At 40.2% G+C, this 19,159-nt stretch overlaps 1 protein-coding gene across 1 annotated transcript; it reads right to left on the minus strand.

Annotated features, from left to right (window-relative positions):
* Positions 1-5,766: 5,766 nt before the first annotated feature.
* On the minus strand, positions 5,767-13,195 carry LOC103089963 (tripartite motif-containing protein 77-like). The gene is given in 7 exon segments (XM_082931046.1): positions 5,767-5,877; positions 5,879-6,261; positions 7,614-7,711; positions 8,440-8,462; positions 9,492-9,722; positions 11,994-12,089; positions 12,785-13,195. Coding segments are annotated over 7 exon segments (1,353 nt in total).
* Between the last annotated feature and the right edge of the window lie 5,964 nt (positions 13,196-19,159).

Consider the following 19,159-nt stretch of genomic DNA (forward strand, 5'->3'; position numbering starts at 1 on the left):
CTCCTGATGTGCTGCTGGGTAAACTACAGCAGTGCCTCTCCCACCCCGCTCAGATGCCTCCCCAGTCCAAGAAGCCTCTGCATTCTACAGCCAGCTATTCCCTGGGCCCTGGCAGCCCTTGGTCCAGTGCAGAGCTGCGATGTGAAGTATGCTTCGTGGGGCTGGAGTGTTCGCGAGGCTCAGGCTGGGCACGTGCTGGGGCAGTTTTCAATCTGCCATTTCTGCCCTGCCAGGGGAGCCAGCGGGCACACACATACTCCTCACAAGCAGAGCCCAGGCTTCCCACATCCCTCCTGTTAGTCCCAGAGCAACTCCAATCAGCCAAAGGGGCTAGTCGTCCCTACACAATATTATACACTAAATGGTCCAGAAGGGTTGTTTATGTACTTCTTAATGAAAAAAGTTTAACGAGAGAGCTTAAGATTTTAAATAGAATGTTGGGGATTCAGAAAATTAGTGAAACATTTTGGAAAATAGATTATTTTCATGGAAGATATACACAGTTATATTTTTTGAGTCATTTGCTTACTATAAAAAGAAGAAAACTTCCTTTCTTTAGTTAAGAAAATACAGGAAACGAACAATAGCCAAAAAGTACTCTAGATGTAAGTAGGTAAAACATTAGTGAGTTCAATTTACTTTCTAGAAGATTAGTCAGAAAAGACTTTGTAATCATATATGCATTATTGGATTATTTAAATTTCTGGGAAAACAGCCCTAAAATGAGAGGATCCTAAGTGATTACTGTATACATATAAATTTTACACTAGACATGGATATCAGCAATATTAGAGCAGTGTCCTTTCCTGGGTCAAAATATCAAGTACATATTCTGAGATGTCAGTAGCAGATGTTATGATCTCAGGACGCTGTAACAAGTAAGCCATGGCCCATTGGCACAAAGATGGAGAAAATGACCACAGGAACCAAAGAGAAAGCCTCAGACTCTCCTGATGTATGAATGTCTGATTTATGCCTGAACAGGCACACATTGCATGTGGGTGTAAAATAGACTTCTCAGTGAATATGCTGTGGTATTTACCTAATGCTATCCACGAAAATCAATTTCATGTGGATTGAGTTCAATGGGAAAGACAAATTCATCATTTGAAAAGGAGTAAATATTAAAAGAAAATCTTTTTGACCCTGTTTTACACAGTGATTTCCTAATAAAGAAACAAAAACCACAAATTGAATAAGAAAAATGATCAATTAACTATAAACATTGAGAATTTCTATTATCAAAAGTCATCTTAATGGAAGAGGAATGCTGGGAAAAACACTGTAATCCATAAAACTAGCAAAGGATAAGTGACCAGAATATACCAAGAGACCTGAAAATCTATAAGACCAATATAAGCCCACTACCCCAAGCACAGAAGGACAAAGCAATAAGTTCACAGGAAAGAAAGGCAGATATACATAAAAAGGTGCTCAAACTCATTGGAAATCAGAGAAATAAAAATTACACTCACTAACTTCAGATATTTTTTAAATAACATTTATAATATTATTAATATTATTTTATTTTAATTACACTAAAATAATATTTTTAAAAAAATATTAAGCTCTGGTGATGACAAGAAGAACCCAAAATATCTCATGTTAGGGGAGTAAAAATTGGTACAATTCTCTTGGAAATCAATCTCTAGTGAAATTCAAGTTGAACATATTTAGAATCCTGATGGAATAATCTAGACAAGAACAAGTGCTACATGTGGCAGGTACAAATTGGTCATAACAACATAATATACAATCACCAAAATAATAATAATACCTCTGGCCAATGTCTATTCCATTACTGGTGAAAAGGCTAAGTATACCTAAGTATAGACTCATTAAAGAATGTCATGATTTCAAACTATATTCCAAAGCTACAGTAATCACAGTGATATGGTACTGGCATAAAAAAGTACATAGACCAATAGAACAGGATTGAGAGCCAGGAAATTAACCTGTGCATATACAGTCAACTAATCTTTGACAAGACCAAGAACACACAGTGAGGAAATGATAGGTTCTTCAATACATGATGTTGGGAGACTTTTAAGTTCCTTCCTGCATAGGGCAGTGCTTAAGTGTTACCAGGGTTAAGAAGTGCTCAAAGGAATTAGGAAAGCTCTTGGACTTTCGCAGCGGTCCAGTGCTTAAGAATCCACGCTTCCATCGCAGGTGGTGTGGGTTCAATCCCTGCTCAGGGAACTAGATCCCACATGCCTAGCAGCCCTGCCCTCCCCCCTCAAAAAAACAAAGGAAAGCTCTTATCCAAAGCACTGGGTGGGTGCTTAGCAACAGTGAAGCAATCCTGACTGCAGGCTTCTAAAACACTGGACCCACGAGGGTTGGGGGATCCAGTGCCAGGAGTCCTTAGCCCCTGAATGGGAATATCTAAACCTGGGAGTCAACTAGCAAGGCAGGGTCCTGATGGACCGTAGTGACCATGATCCTGGAATTCTCACCCCTCTTCCTTCTTGACCCAGCATTGACTCATTTGTCTCAAAGGTCATGGGATTCCTCCTCTTCTAAGTCAGATCAGTGCTTAGTAACCACCCAGAAGAGCTTCTCTTTCCAGTGGGTACTTCCTGCCATGGGGATGGGATAGAGGGGGAACACTCATCCCACATCACCCTTTGCTGGGACCCACAGCTTACAGTGCAACCAGGGCTTAGAATCTAGTTTCCAGAAACTCAAATGGAAGCCCCCACCACAACATCATCAAAACCTGGCATACGTAATTTATTCAGCAAAACAAATATCTAGCAAAGGCCAATGTTGATAAACTTGACAGTCTAGATGAAACGGGTAAATTCATTGGAAGATACACACTACTAAAGCCCACTGAAGATACAAGTAAGTAAAATGAATAGCTGGATATCCATTAACAGAATTGAATCTGGAATTTAATACATTACTCTCAGACTTCTCTTTTGAGCAATAATGAAGTAGCAGGGATGGGATTTGCTCTTCTGTCTTAAACAAGGACAACCCAGAAATGTGACATGTAAAGGCAACAGTTTTCAGACATTTGACAATAAGCATCACAGGAGAGTAAACTTAGAGAGAGGGACCAAAGGAGGGGAGCCTTGTGACAGTCCCAGTTTACTGCCTGGAGATTTCTAGACTTGTCACAGGCAGGGGGAACCCGGACAGAGCCCAGTGGTCTCCCTGAGTTGAAGAGACAGGGTTGGAAGTTCCGTAAAACCAAGGTGGCTGGAGTTCCCAGGATTGAGTGTTAGTTGAGGGTAGAGTTGCACAGAGAGAGCTCCAGAGAGCTCCCACAGCAGGAGCCTACATCTGAGTACAGATCAGTGAATGCTTGTGAGGAAAATATCCAAGATTAAGAAAAGAACCACCCCAAAGGGATAGATGGAGCAATACCTCAGGTCACACAGGGCTGGGAATAGTTCCCACTATCCAGAGTGAAAAATCCTCACGGTACAGGGCATATCTTTTAGAATACTCAGGGGCCAGGGGGGTTGGTATTGTCCCAGTGGTGGGGAAAATCCAGCCCAGATTAAAGACTTCTCTGCTTTCTCCTTACACCGTTTATAAGCAAGCCTTGAAAACCGGAGATTCTCCAGAGTTAACACCACCTTCTGGCCTAGGACTGTGGTGGTCCTCAAGTCAAAGCAACAATAGAAACCACTTAAGAAGATTTCACACACACACCCCACTTTGGACAATAGGGGCCTCTTTCTGCAGTTCCTCTGGAAAAAGGAACAAAGGGCTCTCTCTTGGGACAAAGCTTCCCCATCCGCCATTTTACCGTTGCCACTCACTGTACCTTTTTGACGGTGGCTGATCTTGGGGCAGCACTGGAAGAGAAAAAGAGAAGCTGAAAAGAAAACAAGTGATTTCCTCTCACCCTTTCCTGTTGGCAGGCACCTCTTTTCCTGGTCCTCTGAGTAGAAATCAGGTGTTTATGTTTGAGCTTTTGCTGCACGCATGCTGTGCAGATCAGAGAACTGAGTCTTCCTTCAGTCCAGTCAATGCCGGGAAGGAGAATAGGAAAAACAATCCCAGCAACTCACCTCCACTGTGGGTGATTATTCCAGCCTTAACTTCTCTCCTCATTTCACTTTCTAGTTTTAACTGTTCACATTCCTCACACGGTTACTTTTTATGGTCAGTTCACAGTTTTCACTTGTAATCGGTAGGTGAGACAGACTATGGAGAATTTCTTCCGTTTTGGCCAGTGCCAGAGTCAATACAGAACTTTTCAGTATGCAACAATTCTTGGGCCCCTTCCAGAGATGAGGGCATTAGTAGATTGCTTTAAATCCCTGAGCAAATATCTGGAAATCTAGTTATAATTTCTTTTCCACCACAACTTTATAACATACATATAATCCCCAAATTATTCCCTAAGCAACTTCTCTTTAAAGAGAGAGAGCCAAAGTTGGAGAGATATACTCCAACAAAGATGTAAAAAAATACAGAAGATGGAGAGATGGAAGGAGAAAGGAGTGGGGAGAGAAAATTGATTCTTCTAAAATAGAAGAAAAAGAAAAAATTTTTTTTCCTTATGATAAGCTCTCCTAGAATTTACTCTTTTAACAGCTTTCCTATCTATCATACATCCGTGTTAACTAGAGTCATTATGTTGGCCGACACATCCCCAAAGAGATTGATTTCAATGTCTGATTACTTTACAAAGTTTTAAGATCTAAGTCAGTAACACTCTTTGAAATGAAATTTGACTGTTAACAGCTTGGATGTTTTGTGCATGTAAGAAATAAAGTTTATTGTCCATCCTTGAAAATGTATATTCAAGGTATTTTCACTCTACATATCTTCCTTAAAAGTACTGCAGTATCCAAGCATCTAGGTCTTATTATCTATACTACTACCACTCTGATAAAATATGTGTACATTCCTAAAAATCTCTGTTCATCATTGAGAGCTACTAATAGCAACATTGAGGAATCAGATCATACACAGTCTATATTTTGCCAGTTAAAATGAATTTCTGAGCCATGTACCTGCACGATAACTTAATTCACATCTTTATTTAATATTTCTCATCGCTTCTTGAGCTGCTAATTCTGTCTACATTATAGTAACTTTTTTTTGGTTATATAGCCTTTGCTTTTAATAATCTTCCTACACATTCATTCATTTGTTACAATATATTTTTGACGTCTCTCGTATCCTTAACCTGGTGTTTCATCCCTGGAATGTGGCTGGGAAGAGGACTAACGTTGGCCTTCGCTTCTTGCAGTCTGCAAAACTAGAAAAGAAGACCCAAAATCTATTGTGAGTTTTACAAAGAGAAAGAATAAGCTGTTCTTGAGGTCATATTATAATTGACCTAATCCAGTTTGGTAAATTGAGGATTGCAAGAGGAATAGGATTTAGCCAGATGAGTGGGGGGAGAAGAGAATTCTACGCTGCCCTTGAGTTTTGACAAGGACTCTCTGGAAGGAGAAGCCTCTGTGCTTTTTGTTCATGCATTTGGCTGAGTTTCCACACCCATGTATTCTTTAATCTCTAGCAACTTCACATGGCAAATGAATAGTACATGTATCCTACCCAATAAAATAAAAGAGATTACTTTTATTTAAATAAAATAGAAAAGACAAATGTACATCGTTAACATTAATACCACTTTAAAAAATAACGTGGCCATGATATCTCCTGAAGGTAAAATGAAGTTAAACACAGTGAAGTATAACTGATTTTCCCCATTCTAGAAGTCACCAGCATAGAAGCCCCTCAGCTACTCGAATTGCCGAGACCTTGGTCAGGTTTGTGAGCTGTTCCTGATCATTTGGGTCCACACCAAATGAAAGGTCTGAGAGGGAAAGAGAAAGAGCGTGAGAGGAAATTACAAATGAGGGAACTTCTGGCAACATTAATAAAGCTTATGATACCACATTTCATAATCTAGAAACACCCCTATCCAGCCCTGGGGTCTTTGGATATAGTGGGGTAAGAGTGGGAATGTAGAAAAGAGACTGAAATGGTCCTCCATGCTGACACACAGAAGTAGAAAAATATCCTCAGAGTTAAGTAGCATATCATTCCTACTTGTCCAGGATTCCTTGCAAAGTCCTATAATCCAGTTACGAGAGTTTCCCACATTCACCTCCCAGTAATGTTTGCCAGTGGTGTAGGTCTGAGCACCCCATGAAGGAGTATTCTCTGAACTTGCTGGATTACAGGGCACATCTTGATGGTCAGGACTGCACTGCAAACGTCTCAGGTCTTCAGTCAGAGCCACATGACAATTTCTTATTTTATGATCCAACGTAACATACACTTCAGTAAAAAGAAAACAGCAAAGTCAAAGAACAGAGTTTTAAAGTCCTGAGGGACGGACAAGTGTGGCGGTATTGTGGCAGAGGTTTAGCAACCAAATCTCTGGAACAAAGCAAAGCTGGTTTGTCTTATTTGCTGGGAATATTCCAGCCCACCATGACCATTTTCAAGGTGCCACCATTTAGTAATTGCTCCTAAAATTCTGGAACTTGTAACAATTCGCTCCCATGAGTGTGTCAGTACGAGCTAGCTCCAGTACACCCCTTTACCAAAGGTAACTAGACAGAGTGTCTCAGTGGAAATCCAGAGAAAGAACAGGAAGGGCTTCTTGTCTATCTAAAGAGCCAGAAAGTCTCTAATCGTACAACTAGATGAAGGAAAATTTTGAGAATACATAAAGATGTGGGATATCAGGCTCTGGCTTATTTTTACTAACTAACTGCTCAAAAACTGGGGAGTTCATTCATAGACGTCAAGAAAATAGCAAAAAAATAAACAAAGAAAAAAAACCAAACAAACAACAAAAGAATATAGCAAAATGGCACTTAATCCACTTCAGTCCTCTCATTAATCCACTCTCACAAAATAAAATATGATAGTAATAAATATATTATACATTATATTTTAAATATGATATTGTTTTTATTTTTAGTCCTAAATAGTGATCACAGTGCTTAACATTTAAGCAAGCAAAAATAAAATAAACCAAAAACCCATCTGTGCCATTTTTTAGAAGTGATTTCTCTCTTAGGATTTCTAATGGAGCCACCGCTGAATCAGAATCCAACTCATCCCATCTCAGGCCTGCTTCTCCTTTGTCTGCCAGGCTCACCCTTCAGTTGCATTTGTCTTAAGGGGCCCTCTATGCAACAAATCATGGGTTCAATTTGTTTTGTGGTTGTACTTTTTGTATATAAAAATACTTTTAAGCTTTTTAAAGGTCTTGTGATTTTTCAAATGTAATTATTACATTCAATATTCAGATAAACATTTAAATAACAACATTAAGGTGATTCTAAGAATCTGAATATCTGCATATAACCACAGTTAACTACAAGATGAAATACACTGAATGGATGTGCAGTTTTATAAGGCAGAGTGTTCTTTTTTTAAATTTTAACTCACCACAAGTAACTATATAAGAAACTGTCATATTCGATTGATTGTTTTTGACAGGCTTCAGTTAGTTTTCTCTGACTGATAATTAGCAATCAACTATAAAATTAGTTTTAAAGCAGCGCCTGCTTCCCTGTTCTCTGCAAAGAACAGACAGAGCAATGAAGAGAGATCTTCAGCATGTATCTAGTCGTGAAGGAAATATTACTGCCTTCACCCAGAGAGCTGACTCTTACCTCGGAAGCTGTTAAGCCTTTCCAACATCCCAGTGATGGCCCATGTACTGAGCTCTGGGTCCATAGGCTGAGGAATGTACAGCTGCATTAACTGACTCCTGTAGACAAAAGAAAAAAGAAGACCCACTTACTAACAGGCCCAAAGGTATCATTAGCAGGGCATTGATGGTACTGCATCAGAATCCTCATAATTAGGCTTGAAGCGTGTGAATTTAACTCCTCAGATGGAGGAACACTACAGTTGTTATTATATTTTACAATCTGTTTCCCTGCTCTTAGCATATCCATCTTAGTAGAATATGTCACCTCAATCATAATTGTGTCTGTTCCCTCTCTTCTAGCTTCCCTAGGGGATCCACACAGCAATGCTCATTTAATTCCTGAAATCTAATAGGTGGCAAATAGTTAGAATTTGCCATCTGATACATATGGAACCTCAGCACTATCGTATGTTCTTTCTTGATGATTCTACCTCACTGCTCATCTCAGCATCCGTCTACCTGCTGCCTCTCTGAGCTTATCTGCCTTCCCCATAGATGACCAGGAATAATCCTCAAATATCAATCATTAGAATTTGGAAATTAGGGGCAGGAAAAATAGTTGTCTTTTTGCAATTTCTACAGTAAGGCCTGCAGCTGAAACTACACTGCCCTCAACCCTACTTTCACCTAAGGGTAGACTATATAAAACCTGGCAGACTTTTAGAGAAGGAAGGCATAAACGCAGACAGAAAGAAACTTCTCATTAAACAGGGAGGGTCCTTCTCAACAGAAAGAGCCTGGTCACTATCACAATTACCATGATTTGAATAGAGGGGCAAACTTACCTGTTCATTGTGTCTCCCACACCCTGGAAAGAGAAAGAAAGGAAGGCTTAGCTTTCAGCACAAGCTCTCCTGTTTAGTCTAGTTTGAGGATATGAGATTATACTGGGAAATTCACCATCTCCAGTTTTCTTCCTTGGGGAAAATCATTTGCCATTTCCCTTATCCTTAAAAAGATGAAACCCAGTCTCACATTTACATACAGTTGATAAAATCATACTCTTGATAAAACTGAAAGTCAGCAGATGTTCTTAGCGTGCACGAATGGCTGTGCTTTGTTGTAATCTACAGCAGGATTCATAGCGTTCCCCAAAGTTCTTATAAGGGTGTGAAAGCTAGAACTTCACAACAGAAAGAAGGCATACATCCCATATTCACACATATTATCAAGTTCCCATACAAAGTTAAATTATCTGCTCACAAGCTGCTCTCTTGCAGCTGGTCAGAAACTGAAAATATAGTCGTCCCTGAGTATATGAGGGGAGTTCATTCCAGGACCCCTTGTCTACCAAAATCCACGGATGCTCAAATCTCTTATATAAAATGGCACAGTATTTCCATATAATGTATGCACATTTTCCTGTATACTTTAATCACCTCTAGATTACTTATGATACCTAATATAATGTAAATGCTGTGTAAATAGTTGTCAGCATTGACAAATTAAAGTTTTGCTTTTTGGAAATTTCTGGGTTTTTAAAAAATATATATTTTCCATCGGCAGGTGGTTGAATCCCCGGATGTGAAACCTATAGGGATATGGAAGGCTAACTGCATAGTAGTGGAATAGAACAAGAAGGTTTGGGAGATTTTCTTCTGGATCTGTTACTTGAAACTTTCCACACAGTTAGCCTTCTTCCATACAAGGCAAAAGTGATGCTTCGTCTCCAGATTATACTGGAGGAGCCAAACCCGCCATCATAGAGGCAGACGAAGAATCTGGACTTTGGAACCAGAAAAATAATGGAGGCCAAAAAGGATATAACTCCAGTGGATATAAATGCTTTCCAAGCAGGCTGGTGTTCAGCACCCTAACGTCCTTCCTTAGTCCTTACCTGGAGCATGTGCACATCTGCTTTAAGGCACAGTTCCTTCAGCTCCTCATATATTCTTCTCAGGAGCTTCCCCATATGAACCATTCTGGCTACGTTTCTCCTGAGTCGCTGAAAAACAATCTTGCCTTCAATTGCCAACATCTCTAAATGTTTTTGCTTTTCTTCCTGGAGATATTGATATACCTTAGTGTATTCAGCTCCTATCATCACCATCCGTAGATTTACAAAACCCTGCAGTGACATTGGATTAATTAGATCATGTATCTGGATGGTTTTATTCTTCTCTTATTATCTATTGTGTACCTGTTATGTATAGAATACTTGTCTTAGTTTGTTTGGGCTACTATAACAAAAGCACAATAGACTGCATAACTTATAAATAACAGAATTTACTTCACACAGTTCAGTAAGGTGGGAAATCCAAGACCAGTGCCAGCACATTTGGTATATGGTGAGAGCCACTGCCTAGATAGCTATCTTTTTTTTTTTTGCTTAATAATGATTAAACTATATTCCACTTTACAAAGCACATTCACATACTTGGTTTTCATTGTTTTACCATATGCATGTATCTTTTTTATTGAAGTGTAGTTGATTTACAATATTGTATTAATTTCAGGTATACAGCAAAGTGATTTCGTTATACATACATATATATATGCATATATTTGTATTCCGTTTTTTCCCAATTCTTTTCCATTATAGGTTATTACAAGATATTGAATATAGTTCCCTGTGCTATAAAGTCGGTCCTTGTTGTTTATCTATTTTATATATAGTAGTGTGTATATGTTAATCCCAAACTCCTAATTTATCCTTCCCCCACTTTCCCCTTTGATAACCACAAGTTTTTTTCTATGCCTGTCGGTCGATTTCTGGTTTGTAAATAAGTTCATTTGTATCATTTTTATTTTTAGATTCCACATATAAGTGATATCATATGATATTTGTCTTTCTCTGACTTGATTCCCAGAATATGGTAATCTCTAGGTCCATCCATGTTGTTGCAAATGGCATTATTTCATCCTTTTTCGTGGCTGAGTAGTATTCTATTGTATAAGTATACTATGTAATCTTTATCCATTCATCTGTTGATGGATATTTAGGTTGCTTCCATGTCTTGACTAGATAGTCATCTTTTGGTTGTGTCCTCACATGGCAGGAGGTGCAAGCCTCCACAGGGCTTCTTTTATAAGAATCCCACTTATAAGGACTCTGCCTTCATGACCTAGTCACCTCCCAAAGGCACGACCTCCTAACACCATCACTTTGGGGGTTAGAATTTCAATATTTGAACTTGGTGGGGGGGTGAGGGGGGAACCCAAACTTTTGGACCATACCTTCTGTTTTCTCTGTTGCAGAAGGATGGGTTCTCAGAGAACTGCTGGTTCACTCCCTTCACTTCTTTACATCTCTACCGTTATGTAACGTTCATAATGAGTCTTCCCTGACCAGCATACTTTCTCCCCAAGCCTGTACTATTTATACACATCTCTGCTTTAATTTTCTCCCAAGAACTTTACAAATGTGAGGTATTATGAATGTTACTCTTTTTAATTTGTTACATGACTTCTCTTACTAGATTATAACCAACTGAGGTCAGTGATTTTCTTCTTTTTGTCCATTTCTGTATCTCTTTGTGGGCCTAGAACAGTGAGCAATGCATCATATGCCCTCCTATGAATGAGTGGTTTATTAGGAAATCCATCCTAAATGATCAAGATAATTTTATTATTGCCTTTGGTATTTTCACAGCACTGTATACAGATTTCTGTTCAATGACATATTCTATACCATAGCCTGTTGATATGTCTTCTTTACAAGTGATTGAGTTCTTTGAAAATAAAAATGTAGTTTATTTTTATTAAACCTTCAGTTTCAGGTTCCCAGTTCATATACGTGAATCAATGAATGATACAACCCAAAATCCTTAGGTAGATGTTCACAATCTTGCCACGGCTATAATTACATTTCTAGCCATAACTCTCACTGCCTGCTTCATACCCTATGTACTAATTAATAGGAGCTACTTGCAGGTCCCAGACAGTTCCATGATTTGTCTCATTTTTAGCTTTCTTGTCCCTTAGGTGTCTGTGTCATAAATACCCATGAATTTACAGATTCTACTAACACGTTAGCATTGGGAAGATTTTTACTTGCTTGAAAAGCTTTTCTTAACATTCAAAGTTTATTAATCTCCTACAGAACTCTATTTTTACCTCCATCCCAGTGACCACTGCATTTTGTTTTGTGATACTGCATTTTCTTGTCCCTGCTAAAGTACATTAGTGGTAGACATTGCTTTATCAAGAAAATCAGGAAAAATCTTTTAGTTACGTATTGGGTTCATTCAACATGAAATCCTATATTGAAGGTCATGTATGTAGCTCTCTCTGATCACTCACTCAGGGGACATTATGATTTAATTCAAGTTCTTCCACTGTAAGTTACGAGGATATTTGTCTCAAGCTGGTTCCAGTGGATACAGGGTCTACTGCTTACCTCCCATACTCTGAATATGTTGGTCACTTTTTTTATATTTCTCTGATTTTCTTTTTTCTTTTTCCAAATAGATTTCATTTGCATCAGAAGGTTCTCCTGCAAAATAACTATAAATTGGAGTACTAGAAAAGCAAAGGTAGTACATTTCAGATACTTAAAAGAAGATAGAAGGGTATGAACATGGGACAAACAGTAAAGAGCGCAGAGATGTCAGTGATTTTCCTTGGGAACACTCACTGATAAATCTGAGAGATCATCCAAAAGTAGAATGCCTAAATTTAGAAAACGTAATCTATTATCTGAGGAATCTAACACTGACATTGTAGTAACCTGGTCAATGTTCAGAAGTGAATCTTGCTTTATATTTAATTGTGAAATATTAGCCCTCAGTTTTCCTATGGAACTATAAGAAAATATTGGCCAGTGTTTCTAAATCTGCTATAATTAGAACAGGATCATCGTAATACCTGTAGGAGCCAATGACTGTTACTGAAACTAGAGATTTATCCACAACCTTACTCACACTGAAATACCAGCACCCTAATTCTCATCAATTTCATCATCATTCCTGTCTTTCAGCCCAACAGAATTTAAACTTCAGGAGAACAAGAATGTTGTCTAGTTTCTTCACCGCTTTATCCCTAGATTTCAGAATAGTGCCTGGCACGTGGTTTTCAGAAATTCTATTTGTTTCCTACATAAAGTAATAATAACAATCAATGTATTTGCCTCATTGCCTATGAGATACAGGGTCGTCCACATTTCAAAGTGCATACAGAGTTATTACTTACCCTGTAGTGCTCTGCAACCTGCTTTACTGGATAGTGTTCATGCGTGGCATGCTCTGGGGAATGAGGGCAGAACAAACACAGCAGGCTCTTGTCAGTTTGAAAGAAGTAGAGATTTATCACTGGGTGTATCCTACACATCTGCTTGGCAGAGCTAGGTAACTGGCAGACAACTGATCCTCTGGTAGGAAGAACGTGTTCCTTAGCAAAAATAGTGCTTCTGAAGTCCATTTTCGGAGATACGGCCTTGCACACAGGACAGCAAGGAGCTGTTTGGACATCTTCCCACAAGAGCCAGAGGCAAGGAGTACAAAATCTGTGCCCACAGCTAATGGTGACAGGGTCTGTGAAACTGTCCTTGCAGATGGAGCAGATGAACTCACTGGGGAAACACCGCATGAAAGCAGATTCCATGTTTCTGAGAAAATAAAAGCAAAAGGACATTCTTTACTGTTGGCATGTAAGTTGAGCTTTGAGCCTTCTCTCACTAATACACATATGTACTGTAGGAGGACAGGCCATGTTTTGAATAGGATGGCAAGGCACAAAGAGAGTCCTATAGACTGGTAAAATGCATTATGATTTTCTTTCATTGGCCTCCAGCCACTATTCTCATTTCCCTATTAGAAATCCAGGATTCTTCACATATATTCTCTCTCTTTCAAAGACAAAGAAATCAGAGGTTCTGGGCTCATTCATAGGCAGTGGGTCATATTGTGTCCAAAACTATCACAATTTTCCCCCTTTTTTCCTCTCTCTGATTGGTTAGCACAGGGTATTTGTTCTAATTCTGGCCAATGAAATAAGAAACTAAGACTCGTAGGACAATTCCAGAAAAGATCTTCTTGCTTCAGAAGAGATGCGTGGAATTAAAGAAACAAAACTGCTTTTTCTGTTTCTGGACATTTTTTGGATACAATACCCATTTGCATAGCCATCTTGTAGTCACAACGTGAACTAGCCTAAGGAGAAAAGACAATAGTCTAAGGATAACAAAAAGATGGAAAGAAACTGGGTTCTTAACAATGACATTGAACAATAGTTACCTAATTCTGGAGATGCCAATTTCTGACTAAATTAACACAAATCCTTATACTAAAGACCTAAAAGAAGAAAGTTTGTTCTCACTACCACATAAAAAAAGAACTTAGCACAGTATCTACTGTCATATGTGATACGTCAGGGATTCAACAAAAATTATGAGGCATATCATAAGGAAAGAAAAATGTAGTCTGATCAGACAAAGCAGTCATCAGAACCAGACTTAGATGCAACAGAGTTGTTAGAACCATCAGACAAAGAATTTAAAATAACTGTGATTAGTACGTTAAAGGCTTTTATAAAAAATGTAGACAACATGCAAGATAGGTATTTTCAGGAGAGGGATGAAAACTGTAAGACAATCAGATAGGCTAGACATAATGTATGCAGAGAATTTTGTGTTTGCGTTCAGGAGTAGATGCAATACAAGAAAGAAAAGTATCAGTGACCATAATGGTAGGTCAATATAAAATACCAAAACTAACACAAAGAAGAAAAACAAAGAGTAAAAAATTAGAACAGAGCATCAAAGAGCAGAAGGACAACATTAAATGCTGTTTAACATTGTTTAGCATCTGTGTAATTAGATTTCCAGAAGGAAAATAAAGGTATAACAGAGCAAAAGAAACATTTAAAGAAATCATTTGAGAGACTCTTCCAAAATTAGTGACGGACACTAAAAAAAGATCTACAAGGGAAGATGGCGGAAGAGGAAGACGCGGAGATCACCTTCCTCCCCACAGATACATCAGAAATACATCTACACACGGAACCGCTCCTATAAAACACCCACTGATCTCTGGCAGAAGACCTCAGACCTCCCAAAAGGCAACTCCTCACGTACCTGCATAGGGCAAAAGAAAAAAGAAAAAACAGATAAAAGGATAGGGACGGGACCTGCAACAGTGTGAGGGAGCCAAGAAGGAGGAAAGGTCTCCACACACTAGAAGCCCCTGTGCGGGCGGAGACTGCGGGTGACAGAGGGGGGAAGCTTCGGAGCCTCGGAGGAGAGCGCAGCAACACGGGTGCGGAGGGCAAAGCAGAGAGATCCCCGCACAGAGGATCGGGGCCGACCGGCACTCACCAGCCCGAGAGGCTTGTCTGCTCACACGCGGGGACGGGCGGGGCTGGGAGCTGAGGCTCGGGCTTCAGTAGGAGCGCAGGGAGAGGACTGCGGCTGGTGGCGTGAACACAGCCTGAAGGGGTTAGTGCGCCACGGCTGGCCGGGAGGGAGTCCCGGAAAACGTCTGGAGCTGCCGAAGAGGCAAGAGACTTTTTCTTCCCTCTTTGTTTCCTGGTGCAGGAGGAGAGGGGATAAAGAGCGCTGCTTAAAGGAGCTCCAGAGACGGGCGAGAGCCGCGGCTAGCAGCCCAGACCCCAGAGACGGGTACAAGGCACTAAAGCTGCTGCTTCCGCCACCAAGAAGCCTCTGTGTGCAAGCACAGGTCACTCTCCACACCTCCCCTCCCGCGAGCCTGTGCAGCCCACCAGTGCCAGGGTCCCGTGATCCAGGGACAACTTGCCCGGGAGCACGCACGGCGCTCTTCAGGCTGGTGCAACGTCCTGCCTGCCTCTGCCGCTGCAGGCTCACCCCGCATCGTGCCCCTCACTCCCCGCGGCCTCAGTGAGCCAGAGTCCCCGAATCAGCGGCTCCTTTAACCCCGTCCTGTCTGAGCGAAGATCAGACGCCCTCAGGCGACCTACACACAGAGGCGGGGCCAATTCCAAAGCTGAGCCCCAGGAGCTGTGTGAACAAAGAGAAGAAAGGGAAATCTCTCCCAGCAGCCTCAGGAGCAGAGGATTAAAGATCCACAATCAACTTGATGTACCCTGCATCTATGGAATACCTGAATAGACAACAAATCATCCCAAATTGAGGAGGTAGACTTTGGAAGTAAGATAGATTATTTTTTCACCGTTTCCTCTTTTTGTGAGTGTCTATGTGTATGCTTCTGTGTGAGATTTTGTCTGTATAGCTTTGCTTTCACCATATGTCCTACGGTTCTGTACGTCCGTTTTTTTTACTTCAAAAATTTTTTTTTTTCTTGGGCTTCCCTGGTGGCGCAGTGGTTGAGAGTCCGCCTGCCGATGCAGGGGATACGGGTTCGTGCCCCGGTCTGGGAAGATCCCACATGCCGTGGAGCGGCTGGGCCCGTGAGCCATGGCCGCTGAGCCTGCTCGTCCGGAGCCTGTGCTCCACAGTGGGAGAGGCCACAACAGTGAGAGGCCCCCATACCGCAAAAAAAAAAAAAAAAAAAATTTTCTTAATAATTATTTTTTATTTTAATAACTTTATTTTATTTTATCTTACTTCCTTTTATTTTTTCCTTCCTTTCTTTCTTTCTTCCTTTCTTTCTATTTTTTCTCCCTTTTACTCTGACCTGTGTGTATGAACGGTTCTTGGTGCTCCAGCCAGCAGTCACGGCTGTGCCTCTGAGGTGGGAGAGCCAACTTCAGGACACTGGTCCACAAGAGACCTCCCAGTTCCACGTAATAGCAAACAGCAAAAATCTCCCAGAGATCTCTGTCTCAACACCAGCACCCAGCTTCACTCAACGACCAGCAAGCTACAGTGTTGTACACCCTATGCCAAACAACTAGCAAGACAGGAACACAACCCCCCACCCCCCATTAGAAGAGAGGCTGCCTAAAATCATAATAAGGCCACAGACACAGCAAAACACACCACCAGACGTGGACCTGACCACTAGAAAGACAAGATCCAGCCTCATCCACCAGAACACAGGCACTAGTCCCCTCCACCAGAAAGCCTACACAACCCACTGAACCAACCTTAGCCACTGGGGACAGACAACAAAAACAACAGGAACTATGAACCTGCAGCCTTCAAAAAGGAGACCCCAAACACAGTAAGATAAGCAAAATGAGAAGACAGAAAAACACACAGCAGATGAAGGAACAAGGTCAAAACCCAGCAGAACTAACAAATGAAGAGGAAATAGTCAGTCTACCTGAAAAAGAATTCAGAATAATGACAGTACAGATGATCCAAAATCTTCGATATAGAATAGAGAAAATGCAAGAAACATTTAACAAGGACCTAGAAGAACTGAAGAGGAAACAAGCAACGATGACCAACAAAATAAATGAAAGTAAAAAAACTCTAGGAGGGATTAAGAGCAGAATAACTGAGGCAGAAGAAAGGATAAGTGATCTGGAAGATAAAATAGTGGAAATAATTACTGCAGAGCACAATAAAGAAAAAAGAGGGGCTTCCCTGGTGGCGCGGTGGTTGGGAGTCCATCTGCGGTGCAGGGGGCACGGGTTTGTGCCCCGGTATGGGAGGATCCCACGTGCTGCGGAGCGGCTGGGCCCTTGAGCCATGGCTGCTGGGCCTGCGCGTCTGGAGCCTGTGCTCTGCGGCGGGAGAGGGCACGGCAGTGAAGGGCCCGCGTGCCGCAAAAAAAAAAAAAAAGAAAAAAGAATGAAAAGAACTGAGGACAGTCTCAGAGACGTCTGGGACAACATTAAACACACCAACATTCGAATTATAGGGGTCCCAGGAGAAGAAGGGAAAAAGAAAGTGACTGAGAAAATATTTGAAGAGATTATAGTTGAAAACTTCACTAATATGGGAAAGGAAATAGTTAATCAAGTCCAGGAAGCACAGAGAGTCCCATACAGGATAAATCCAAGGAGAAACATGCCAAGACTCATATTAATCAAACTATCAAAAATTAAATACAAAGAAAACATATTAAAAGCAGCAAGGGGAAAACAACAATAAACACACAAAGGAATCCCCATAAGGTTAACAGCTGATCTTTCAGCAGAAACTCTGCAAGCCAGAAGGGACTGGCAGGATATATTTAAAGTGATGAAGGAGAAAAACCTACACCCAAGATTACTCTACCCAGCAAGGAACACATTCAGAATTGATGGAGAAATTAAAAGCTTTACAGACAAGCAAAAGTTGAGAGAGTTCAGCACCACCTAAGCAGCTTTACAACAAATGCTAAAGGAACTTCTCTAGGCAAGAAACACAAGAAAAGGAAAAGATCTACAAAAACAAACCCAAAACAATTTAGAAAATGGGAATAGGAACATACATATTGATAATTACCTTAAATGTAAATGGATTAAATGCTCCTACTAAAAGACACAGACTGGCTAAATGGATACAAAAACAAGACCCATAAATATGCTGTCTACAAGAGACCCACTTCAGACCTAGGGACACATACAGACTGAAAGTGAGGGGATGGAAAAAGATATTACATGCAAATGGAAATCAAAAGAAAGCTGGAGTAGCAATTCTCATATCAGACAAAATAGACTTTAAAATAAAGACTATTACAGGAGACAAAGAAGGACACTACATAATGATCAAGGGATCTGTCCTAGAAGGAGACATAACAATTGTAAATATTTATGCAGCCAACACAGGAGCACCACAATACATAAGGCAAATACTAACAGCCATAAAATGGGAAATCGACAGTAACACAATCACATTAGGGGACTGTAACACCCAACTTTCACCAATGGACAGAGCTTCCAAAATGAAAATAAATAAGGAAACACAAGCTTTAAATGATACATTAAACAAGATGGACTTAATTGATATTTATAAGACATTCCTTCCAAAACAACAGAATATACATTTTTTTCAAGTGGTTATGGAACATTCTCCAGGATACATCATAACTTGGGTCACAAATCAAGCCTTGGTAAATTTAAGAAAATTGAAATCATATCAAGTATCTTTTCTGACCACAACACTATGAGACTAGATATCAATTACAGGAAAAGATCTGTAAAAAATACAAACACATGGAGGTTAAACAATGCACTACTTAGAAACCAAGTGATCACTGAAGAAATCAAAGAGGAAATCAAAAAATACCTAGAAACAAATGACAATGGAGACAAGACGACCCAAAACCTATGGGATGCCGCAAAAGCTGTTCTAAGAGGGAAGTTTATAGCAATACAAGCCCACCTTAAGAAGCAGGAAACATCTCAAAAAAACAACCGAACCTTGCACCTAAAGCCGTTAGAGAAAGAAGAGCAAAAAACACCCCAAAGTTAGCAGAAGGAAAGAAATCATAAAGATCAGATCAGAAATAAATGAAAAAGAAATGAAGGAAACAATAGCAAAGATCAATAAAACTAAAAGCTGGTTCTTTGAGAAGATAAACAAAATTGATAAACCATTAGCCAGACTCATCAAGAAAAAAAGGGAGAAGACTCAAATCAATAGAATTAGAAATGAAAAAGGAGAAGTAACAACTGACACTGCAGAAATACAAAGGATCATGAGAGATTACTACAAGCAAATATGTGCCAATAAAATGAACAACCTGGAAGAAATGG

The sequence above is a fragment of the Lipotes vexillifer genome, unplaced genomic scaffold (genome assembly GCF_000442215.2).
Source record: "Lipotes vexillifer unplaced genomic scaffold, Lipotes_vexillifer_v1.1 scaffold2233, whole genome shotgun sequence".
In the NCBI taxonomy this organism is placed as follows: Eukaryota; Metazoa; Chordata; class Mammalia; order Artiodactyla; family Lipotidae; genus Lipotes; species Lipotes vexillifer.